General features: G+C 43.8%; 1 protein-coding gene across 1 annotated transcript in view; it reads left to right on the top strand.

Moving 5' to 3' along the window:
- The window catches only part of LOC104284681 (spindlin-Z), a 53,355-nt gene that overhangs the window by 23,701 nt on the left and 17,852 nt on the right, over positions 1–11,802 (top strand). The window contains exon 2 of the mRNA XM_009883040.1: positions 5,947–5,995. Within this exon, the coding sequence (XP_009881342.1) occupies positions 5,947–5,995 (49 nt within the window). The remainder of the gene's footprint in view (positions 1–5,946; positions 5,996–11,802) is intronic.

The raw sequence follows: 11,802 nt of genomic DNA, 5'->3' as shown, positions 1-11,802 counted from the left end.
ACGGTTAACAGCAAAACCGGTCCAGACTAACACACAAGTATGTCTTTTACAAAAAGCTAAAACTATATACATTAACCACTCCATTTCTCTTAGGCCTGCGGTTATACAAGGGTATATAAGACAGAAAGTCACATTTCACCATGCGGCCCTAGCATTAGTCCATATTGACACGAATCAGGTGAACACATTTCACAGGCATGATACAATATTTTGTTAAAGAACGACATGATGTAGGTTGTCAGTTCTAATCTGTGAACAAGCTGGAATTCAAACTATTTAGGCAATTTATCACAGCAAGCACTGCTCGTGCCCCACGTTGGGCGCCAATTAATCTGTCGTGGTTTAGGCCAAATCGGCTACTGGGGACCTGGGGGACCCCAGATGGGACCCGCAGATGCTCTCCTCTACCCATCTTCAAAGAGGGGCAGAGGAGGAAAAAGAGACTTATGAGTTTAGAAGGAACTAAACTACTTTAATGAAATATTAATAATAAAATAGAAAGAAATAAATGAAATAGATACAAAACCGTAAAAACCTCCCAGGATGACAATCATATCATCGGCTGGCACTGGGGAAGTCCTAGACGTCAGTGATGGACGGCAACTGGATTCCGGATCTGCATTCAGGATCAGGATCACAGGCAGACGAACAGACAGAGTCCTCCTCAGAAGTCGGCCATTGAAGACAGAGAGCGAGCTGACCCTTTGATCCCTCAGCTTTAATACTGAGCATGAGGCAGATGGGATGGGATACCCTTGTTGGTCAGTTTTGGGTCACCTGTCCTGTCCGCTCCTCCCCGCAGGTGGGACCCCACTACACTTTTCCGCTTCCGACCCTCCAACGGGGCGCAAAACGAAGTTGGTTGGCCTTGGTTGTTATAGCAATAAGTATAAGCAGGAGCCTCTCTGCATACCATGGCTGGGCATCAGCTACAAACATAGGTCTTATCACTCTGAGAGAGCGAACATTGCACAATATGCTGTTAATTTCAGTAGTTAGAAGAGGCCTAGCTAAGAAGCAAAGTTACTGAACAAAATTGGTTCTGTTTTACTTCAAACCAGGACACTCTGTAAGGATAAAACTAAAAGATGTTAAACATAAGGATTCCATGTTGTTCCATCTCCCTATTTGTAGCTGCTATAGGGGAGAGAAATATGCACTGTTCAGTGAACTCCTGAATCAGTTTCAGAGAATCTAAAGTGCTACACAGTTTAAGCTGAGATGTGTTTTAAAGGTGTTTGCATTTCCTTGAGACATTAATGTATTCAGACAATACAGAATACAAATGTGTATTATAGCCAATAGGCTTGTAGTCAGTACTAGGATGATTTTGTCAAAATCATAGAATGGTTGGGGTTGGAAGGGACCTTTAAAGATCATCTAGTTCCAACCTCCCTACCATGGGCAGGGACATCTTTCATTAGATCAGGTTGCTCAAAGCCCTGTCCAACTTGACCTTGAACAATTCCAGTGATGGGACATCCATAACTTCTCTGGGCAACCTGTTCCAGTGTCTCACCACCCTTTCTTCCTTATATCCAATCTAAATATACCCTTTTTCAGTTTAAAAACATCACTCCTTTTCCTATCACTACAGGCCCTGGTAAAAAGTGTCTCTGTCTTTCATATAAGCCCACTTTATATATTGAAAGGCCACAGTAAGGTCTCCCTGGAGCCTTCTCTTCTTCAGGCTGGACAACCCCAACTCTCTCAGCCTGTCCTCATAGGAGAGGTGTTCCAGCCCTTTGATCATTTTCATGTCCCTCCTCTGGACCTGCTCCTACAGGTCCATGTCTTTCTTGTGCTGGGATCTTTATGTACCTCGTTATCATCTCTTCTTGTAAGTAGGCTATATTCACATTATTCATCTAAATGCTATAACTTTGTATTAAACTGGGCACTATCTTAACGTACCAACCCAAGAAACTGAGCAGTACTCAGTTTGCTTAGTTGGCTTTTGTTTAGAGCTAGGTACATGAACAAGCAAGTTCTTAAAATCAGTCAGGAACCGTCAAGCTCATTTTCACCTGACAGCAAAAAAAGGGTAGTCTTCTCTCAAACTCTTGGTTCAGTGTTGTTGTAAATATTTGTTAGTTTGGTACGTGTTGTTTCATGCATGGAGATTGTGTATGGATAGCTGAGAAATTTTGGACTTAAATGAATTTGAGATAAAAGACATCTGGCTGTAGAGCTTGAGTACTATCAAAAATAAGAGGTGCCTAAGGTGAGCGGTTACTGAACAGGGCAAACACTCATTCTGAGTAGCATGCATAGCATCTCCTTTGTGTTTTTTGCAGCTACTGTAATAGATCTTCCTTCTGTGTACTTGTAGAGTTCCTTTTGCTTTGGAAAAGGAACTTTCTATCTGGCTTACAGATAGAGCTCAGAGGGTTGTGGTTAGTGGTGCAGAGTCTAGTTGGAGGTCAGTAACAAGTGGTGTCCCTCAGGGGTCAGTACTGGGCCCAGTCTTGTTCAACATATTCATCGATGATCTGGATGAAGGGATAGAGTGTACCATCAGCAAGTTTGCTGATGACACAAAACTGGGAGGAGTGGCTGACACGCCAGAAGGCTGTGCCGCCTTACAGCGTGACCTGGACAGGCTGGAGAGTTGGGCAGAGAGAAACCTGATGAAGTTCAACAAGGGCAAGTGTAGGGTGCTGCATCTGGGGAGGAATAACCCCATGCATCAGTACAGGTTGAGGGCTGACCTCCTGGAGAGCAGCTCTGTGGAGAGGGACCTGGGAGTCCTGGTGGACAACAGGATGACCATGAGCCAGCAATGTGCCCTGGCGGCCAAGAAGGCGAATGGCATCCTGGGGTGCATCAAGAAGAGTGTGGCCAGCAGGTCGAGGGAGGTCATCCTCCCCCTCTACTCTGCCCTGGTGAGGCCGCGTCTGGAGTACTGCATCCAGTTCTGGGCTCCCCAGTTCAAGAAGGACAGGGAACTGCTGGAGAGGGTCCAGCAAAGGGCAACGAAGATGATTAGGGGATTGGAACATCTCTCCTATGGAGAAAGGCTTAGGGACTTGGGTCTCTTTAGTCTAGAAAAGAAGATTGAGGGGGGATCTTATTAATACATACAAATACTTAATGGGAGGATGCCAGGGGGATGGGAGCAGTCTTTTTTCAGTGGCGCCCAGTGATAGGACGAGGGGTAATGGGCATAAACTTGAACGTAGGAAGTTCCATCTTAACATGAGAAGGAACTTCTTTACTTTGAGGGTAGTGGAGCACTGGAACAGGCTGCCCAGAGAGGTGGTGGAGTCTCCCACTCTGGAGACATTCAAAACCCGCCTGGACGCTGTCCTGTGCAACCTGCTGTAGGTGACCCTGCTCTGGCAGGGGGGTTGGACTAGATGATCTCCAGAGGGCCCTTTCAACCCTGACCATTCTGTGATTCTGTGAAGGCTAAATGCATTGTACTGTATAATAAGATTCAGAGTCTCTGAGCAGAGAACAGAAAACAAATTTTGTGCTGAACCACCCTGCTGAATATGTGGGTGTTTTTTCTGTAGTGTTTTAACTACTTGAGCTGATTTAATTAAATCTTACTTTGTCTCATCATCCAGTAATGGAAAACATGAAATCTGTGTGTTCATGTTCTTTTACTTTGTGAGAATGGATTTCTTTTTTTTAAGTATGTTTTTAAACTTTTTTCCTCATATAACTAAGGGGTGGCTAACGATATGAGAACACTTGTTTAGCAGTTGCAGTCAAGTCCCAAAGTCTTTTGGATTTCTAGTCAGACTTTTTGTGATATCTTTTATTTTAATTTCTAGCTGATAGTTTTTATAAACATGTTCAAAGGGAAGTTCTATTTACTTGGTCTTTTAATAGTCAAAAATTGCAAAGAGGATCTTTGCCATAGCTATTCACATGGAGGGCCTCATTTTTGAAAACTTAAAATTCCAGCTGTTGTTAAAACTGGAAATGCATCTTTCCATGGATTCAGTACAAGCTTGAGTGTTGGAAACAAGGTGTATGTAGTCTTATTTTAATTCTGCCATTTCTGTCACATGATATATGTCCTCTTTATTTCCATCTGAAAATCCAAAGATTAAAATATTTATGAAAACTTTTAAGCTTAATTGCACTTTAAGTGTGTAACTCCTGTGTGACACTACTGATATTATGAAAATTTATTTTCAAAATACATATGCCAAAGCTGTGCTTGGAATATGCATGTAATGTTAAAGAATTTGTTTGGATCTGTAGAGAAACCTCAATTAAGTATTTCTCTGTAGGTGTGAATTTAAACATCCATAGATGAAATTCTGAACATGTTTCTACAGATATACGAGGGGGCTTTTTATTGATAACATACATATGTCCAACACTCTGACAGGGTTCTTTTAGATATTCCATATGTAGAGGGTTTAATGTTTAATACCAACTTTAGTTTTTTGAAGTTATTTGACATTACATTGGACTTTGATTTAGCAGAATGATACAGGAATTTATTTAAATCACAGTACAAATACAGAGTATAGCAGTTGCAATATACGATCGAATCACAATACGAATGTGATTCAGTGCCAGGTCCTGCACTTAGGTGGCAACAACCCCATGCAGCGCTACAGGCTTGGGGAGGAATGGCTGGAAAGCTGCCTGGCAGAAAAGGACCTGGGGGTGTTGGTTGACAGCCGGCTGAATATGAGCCGGCTGAATATGAGCCGGCAGTGTGCCCAGGTGGCCAAGAAGGCTAATGGCATCCTGGCTTGTGTCAGGAATAGTGTGGTGAGCAGGACTAGGGAAGTGATCATCCCCCTGTACTCGGCACTGGTAAGGCCCCACCTCGAGTACTGTGTTCAGTTTTGGGCCCCTCACTACAAGAAGGACATTGAGGTGCTGGAGAGTGTCCAGAGAAGGGCTACAAAGCTGGTGAGGGGTCTGGAGAACAAGTCTTATGAGGAGAGGCTGAGGGAACTGGGGTTGTTTAGCCTGGAGAAAAGGAGGCTCAGGGGAGACCTTATCGCTCTCTACAACTACCTGAAAGGAGCTTGTTAGTGAGGTGGGTGTCAATCTCTTCTCCCAAGTAACAAGCGATAGGACAAGAGGAAATGGCCTCAAGTTACGCCAGGGGCAGTTTAGGATGGATATCAGGAAAAAATTCTTCACCGAAAGGGTTGTTAAGCATTGGAACAGGCTGCCCAGGGAAGTGGTGGAGTCGCCATCACTGGAGGTAAGACAGGTAGCCGTGGTGCTTAGGGACATGGTTTAGTGGTGGTTTTGGCAGTTTTAGGTTGATGGTTGGACTTGATGGTCTTCAAGGTCCCTTCCAACCTAGATAATTCTATGATTCTGTGATTCTCGTTACTCATCTCCCATCACGATGCTGGGCATCCACAATCGTTGGGAAGGAATATGTGGGTTGAAACAGGCTCAAGCCTTTTGCTCTCCTCAAAATTCTTTCTGTTAATTGTACAGTTTTTATACTATATACGCTATACTGAGTCTTTATACTTGTTTTTGTCTCTATACTGAGTTTTTTATACTCAGTTTGGCTGAGCCACGTATACACCTGCCCATTCTGGCCTCGCTAACTCAGAAAGAGTATTTGATGATGATGATGATGCTTATTATTATTATCATCATCATTATCATCAACTCAAGGGCAGTTACACAGCCATTTGATTCCCTCAACTGTTGTATCCATTTATCTAGAACAAAGACTACCTCCCATCTTCTTTGAGTTGAGATAAGTTCAGCTTTTTGTAACAGTTGTCATCAGTCACTCCCTACTTCTTCACTTAGCTTCGTGAATACATAGTCCTTGCTTGTCTCCTCAGATCCTCTTTCCATTGTAGGAGTTCATTGATCAATCACAACATGAAGCATTTAATTTTTTTTTTCTGAAAAAGACAATTTTTTCTGTAAGATACCTTTTTGACATTGTGTACAAATACACTTTATTGTTCAATAATTCCATCATTTATATTGTAGGTCATGCAGGAGTCTCTGCGAGCATGATGAAGAAAAGAACTTCCCACAAGTAAGTTGCTAATATCTTTCCTAAAGTATAGTTCTCAATAACTGGAAGTACTGTTCTAGAAATGTATCTGTATTGTTCCAGTCATTTTGCTCTTGAAAATCATGTGGAGTAGTATTCAGACAGTGTATATGTGTAGAGTTAGGCTTTAATTCTTTTGGGAGGATAGTGGGAAAGAATGCACCATTGGTAGAGTTCTAAATATCATTTTGAATGTTACTCTGAAATTATCCTGTCAATTCTGTAATTTACTCTATAATTCAGAGACGAGGTTACAAGCAGGAAATTGGGCACATGTACTCTAGGATTCTTACATCTTTAGTTTTTGAAAAGGATTTTTCACCTTTTATTTTTTAATAAAGAACACATGGAAGTACTTCTATAAGGCGACTGCTATTTGTGTGAAGGATGCTTGCTTATCCTATACATTCATGGCATGTATTATTCTCTGTACTACATTTTGAAATAGTAGCAGCTAAATGCTGCTATGAGTAAATGTGAGAAAACAGAGGTAATAGCTTAGACATGATTGACCTTAGTGTCTAACAGCTAGATGTTGCATCTGGCTGCATCTCTGGTGGGTCAACTCTAAAATAAACTGGGGAAAGGTGAAATTTATTAAAATACTATTAGTTATATTTTGAGTATGAAGTCCTATAGTAGTGATATACAACATGCATCAGTCCAAAGCAATTTGTCTGACAGAAATATCTTCTGTGATTAACATTTGAATTAGTATTGACTGTTTCCCAGCCACAACACCTGATGTAAAACTACTCTTAATTCCTTCCACCAACTCTTCACTATTCAGTCTTGTCTATCTCCTTACAAGGCAAAGATAAACATTTATTTGTCTAGAGACAGGTAGAGTTAAAATTTAATTTCTCTTGTTCTTTTTCAACCGCTCAGAGAAAGGAGTATATGATGGGAAGACTATCAGAGGTGGGTTGCCTTTTGTACTTGAGGGTGGCTAGATTTGTCTTTATTGTTGTGTTGATATACACTTATTTAAATACCTAAATAGGTTGTATATTTTTAGCATAAAGGCTTTTATGGGGCATATTAAGTCATGATCCTAAGTCACATGATTTTGAGGCATTTAACTTAAGCACCCAACTGAGTTTTATGTTAATTTAGCCTAGTTTAACTGTTTAAGAATTGTTTGGTAAAGGTTTTATTTTGTACCAAACCAAGATGACTTTGTGTGCTGCTCACTGACTTCTCTGAGAATGACAGAGACTAGTATAGAGTTTTTATTTTATATTCATTGCTTATGTTTTTGAAATGAACAGTAAGTAGTGCTGTAGACATGTTTATAGTAAACAAGTGGGATATGAATCACTATTTAAAAATGTATGCTGATACTACTATGAGCTGTTACAGCAGACCATGAATTAGTAATGCATACTTTGTCATTGATTTAGTTCTTATGACTTTTACAGTCCTCATTTAAAGAAAAAGAGGAACAAGTCTATGGGCACTTGAAGGCCATAGGGGAGATTCTAAACTAGGTTCAGAAGTTCATGGGAGAGGAAAGAGCCAACAGGATGGAATAGGGCATGGTCCAGTAACTGAGGAAGTGATAAAATGAGCTGTGTGGATTAGTCTTCTGAACTCTTCTTATCTAAAATGGTAGTTAACCATTGACCCTTTTGGAAGGGTGTCCCATGGTTATAGGTCAGCTGCAAAAGGGCAGTTCTTCTGAGTGCTCTGTCAGTGTCAATGGGTAGTGATGATGATCTCTGTGAATATGAAGCTGACCCTATTTGTCTCAGATCAGTCAGTAGTCTCTTGGCTCTCATCCTTTCCACCCTTGGGGTGTAAGGACAGAGCGCACAACACAGTGTAAGTATAAAATCTTCCTTATGCTCTCCAGGTTTCTCATAGTTGGCAGTTCAAGGACTTTGAGGTGGAGGTTGTATCTGCAGTTTAACTACCACTGTACTTATCCCTTGTGAATTTCTGATCACACTTTAAACTAACTTCTTGTTGTGGGTTATACTTGGCTGTGGGCCAAACTCCCACCCACCCACTCACTCTGCCTCCTCAGTGGGGCAGGGGGAGAAAATAAGATGAGAAAGCTCATGGGTCATGATAAAGACAGAGAGTTTGCTTACCAGTTACTGTCACAGGCAAAACAGGCTTGACTTGGGGAAAAATAATTTATTGACAATTAAAATAGATTCAGGTGGTAAGAAACAGGAAGACAAACATTAAAACACCACTTTACCTCCCCCCTTCTTCCAAAGCTCAACTTTACTCCTTCACTACAGACTCCTCTACCACCCACCACCCCCAGGGTGGTGCACGGGAAATCAAGGAAGGGAGTTTACAGTCCATACATAACGGTTGCTCTCTGCCGCTCCTTCCCTCTTGTACTTACTTTTCCCCTGCTCTGGTGTGGGTTCTCTACAGGCCACAGTTCCTGTCAGGAAAATCTGCTCCAGCATGTGCTCTTCCAGGGGAGACAGTCCTGTCAGGAAAACTCTGCTCTGGGATGGGTTCTCTGTGGGTTCTCCATGGGCCACAGTTCCTTCAGGAAATATCTAACTGCTCCAGCATGGGTCCTACACAGGCTGCAGCGTGGATATCTGCTCGAGCACCATGGAATACCTCCTTTTCTGAACTTGGTGTTCCCTCTGCTGTTTCTCACACCTTTTTTTTCCCCCACTTTTTTTCCCCCTCCTTCTCTGCCTGTCCAGTGTTTTTTTGCCCTTTCTTAAATATGTTTTCACAAAGGCGCCACCAGCTTCGCTGATTGGCTCAACTTTGGCCTGCAGTGGGGCCATTGCTGAGCCAGCTGGAACCAGCTGTGTCTGGTACAGGACAGCCCCTGACTTCTTCTCATAGAGGCCACCCCTGCAGGTGTTGTCGTGTGTGTGTGTGTGTCCCCACTACTATGATGGCTTTTGAAGGAGTACAGAAAGTACTTAAAAAACTTCTGTCTTTATTCATGTGCTTCATAGACTGAATATTGAGGAAAAATAGTTTATAACAATTCTCTGATCATACAATCCCCTGTTAGTGATAGTCTGTAGTAAGATCAAAATTCTAATTTAGGCCCTATTTTTAATAACTTTTCTACATGGCACCATGAAATATAGAAATTGTACTAACCATTGCTACTCTGCTTCATTTTTACTATTTTCTAAATTTTTGAACTTTCTATGATCTGATTCTGTTAATAAAACCTTTTCATGTAACAAGATTTTACTTATCAGCTTAATGCCTTCAAGATAAATACTCAGTTGCTGAGGTGAGCAGCTCCGGTGCTGGCAGAATCTGCAGCGGAGCGCTCTAGTGCAATGCACAGGGGGGTTTCTGAACTGGAGGAAACTCAGGGGGAGCAGAGAGCACAAAAGTGGCTCACAAGACCTAGGCGAGGCCAGGAGCAACGGCAAGAGATGTAAATGCAGTGTAACTGACATTAGCACTCAGTTGCCAATGCGAGCAGCTTCCGTACCGGTACGATCCGCAGCAGAGTGCTCTAGCACGGTATACAGGGAGGTTTCCTGAACCGGGGGAACCTCAGGGGGAGCCATGAGGGCTGCCAGGAGCCTGCAGCTTGCTGGACAGCTGCTGACAAGACCTGGGCGGGGCCAGGAGCAACGGTAGCCAAGCCCCCCACACACGTATAAAAGAAGCCCTTAGGGAGCGCTAGCGACCATGGCGAGCAAACAGCGTGTGGCGCATCAGGAAGGGTGAGGCAGTTTTCGTGGAAGGGTGTGCATGAAGGGCGCTGTAACTCTGCCAGCTGGACCAGGGAGCAATGGTATCCACTCGGCAGAAGGCCATTGTGTGAGCCGACTTGGGCAGGATGCAGGAACAACCGCAAAACCACAGATGAAAGACAAAGAACAAATTTAATCTCAATACCTAGCGAATGTGGGAATCTCTGAAGCAACACCCGGGCAGAGGAATGTGAGCAGGGCATGCAGGCACCGCAGAGCGGGAGAGTCCTTATTAGCAGGAGCGTGTGAGCTCTAACTTGCTGTTCTCGCCTGCTTTTCAAGGGTTCAAGCAGGCATAGTTTTCCACTGTGCTTTGATCTTCTTCAACAACAAGGCAGTGATCTCATGTCTGCTAGATAAGGTGTCCCTGAGTCCATTCCAGGCTTACATTATCTAAGTGCGGATGTTCTACTTGCGAGCGCACAAGGCTGAACTACAATTAGTGTGATATATGTGTTGTCCAGCACCCCAGGTGCGAGTCACTTGAGCATGTTTACAATCCTCCTTGCCAATCTTCTGTTATTTTCCCACAACCATGGCCTCTCTAAACTCTGAACCTGCCACAACTGATGCAGCTTCCCAGACAGAGCTCCGATGGGAACATGCTGCTACCCAGGTGTCGAGCTGCAGGGCGTGCCCTACTCTTATGTCAGTATCGGGCATCAGTAGTGAGCACACCTGTGGGAGGTGTGCCTAGGTAGTGGAACTCCTCTGCTTAGTGACAGAGCTCTGGGAGGAGGTGAGTAGGTTGAGGAGTATCAGGAAGCCCGAGAGTGAGATAGGCTACTGGAACCACACCCTACCTTCCCTGGGACAGACCTGTCAGGCAGACAGGACATGTGATACGGAGGATTCCCTGTCCTCTCTCTACCCAGCAGAACACGGTGACTTAAGGAATAGGGGCAATGGCAACAAGTTCCTGCCTGGTGCAGCACGCGCATCTCCTCCGTGACTGCCCCACTTTCCCAGGTGCCCTTGCATAACAGGTTGAGGCTCTGCAAGTTGAACCGAACAATGATGAAGACAACGGTTTGTCTAGGCTGATGTCTCCAAGGTTAACTTGGCCTCTGTACTGTGTCAAAACCACTTCCATAAAGAAAAAAAGACGAGTTATTGTAATAGGATACTCTCTCCTGAGGGGAACAGAAGGCCCAATATGGAGCCAGGACCCACCTCTTAGGGAAGTCTGCTACCTCCCTGGGGCCCAGGTTAAAGATGTGATGAGAAAACTTCCTACCCTGGTATGCTTTTATAGGTGGGCAGCAATGAAGTTGCAATAAGAAGTCCAAGGGCAATCAGAAGAGACTTCAGGGCCTTGGGATAACTGGTTAAGGGGTCAGGAGCACAAGTGTTCTCGTCTGTCCTTTTGCAGGGAATGATGAGGGAAGAAACAGGCAGACCCAGCAGATCAATACCTGGCTCTGAGCCTGGTGTCACTGGCAGAATTTGGGGGGTTTTGATCATGGGTCGATCTACATGACACCAGGCCTGCTAGCAACAGACGGGGTATACCTGTCTCAAAGGCAGAAAAGGATCCTTGCGCAGGAGTTCGCAGGGCTCATTGAAAGAGCTTTAAACTAGATTTGAAAGGGGAAAGGATAAAACCAGACTTGCTAGAGATATACCTGGGGGCAGCACACCAATGTGTAAGGGATGGTGTGCTAGCGAGGTCCTTCAGTCTGCCATCCCAGTGGAGGTAGGGGATAGAGATCCATGCGGCAGCAAAAATGCAAGGGTTATTGATGTGTTAGAAACCACGGAAACTCCTGAGAACGGTCACATAGAAATTAGGGCTTCTCCCCCAAAAAAGGTGGCGGGATCAATAGCCCAACTGAAATGCATCTACACCAATACATGCAGCACGGGCAACAAACAGGAGGAGTTGGAAGCCGTTGTGCGGCTGGAAAACTATGATATAGTTGCAGTCATGGAAACATGGTGGGATGACTCACACAACTGGAGTGCTGCATTGGATGGCTATAAACACTTCAGAAGGGATAGGCAAGGAAGGAGAGGTGGTGGGGTAGCCCTGTATGTTAGGGAGTGTTTTGACTGTCTAGAGCTTGATGATGGTGATGA

The sequence above is a fragment of the Charadrius vociferus genome, unplaced genomic scaffold (genome assembly GCF_000708025.1).
Source record: "Charadrius vociferus isolate BGI_N301 unplaced genomic scaffold, ASM70802v2 scaffold774, whole genome shotgun sequence".
NCBI classification, from domain to species: Eukaryota; Metazoa; Chordata; class Aves; order Charadriiformes; family Charadriidae; genus Charadrius; species Charadrius vociferus.
The sequence above is the reverse complement of the archived record's forward strand: the minus strand, read 5'-3'. Positions and strand labels throughout refer to the sequence as shown.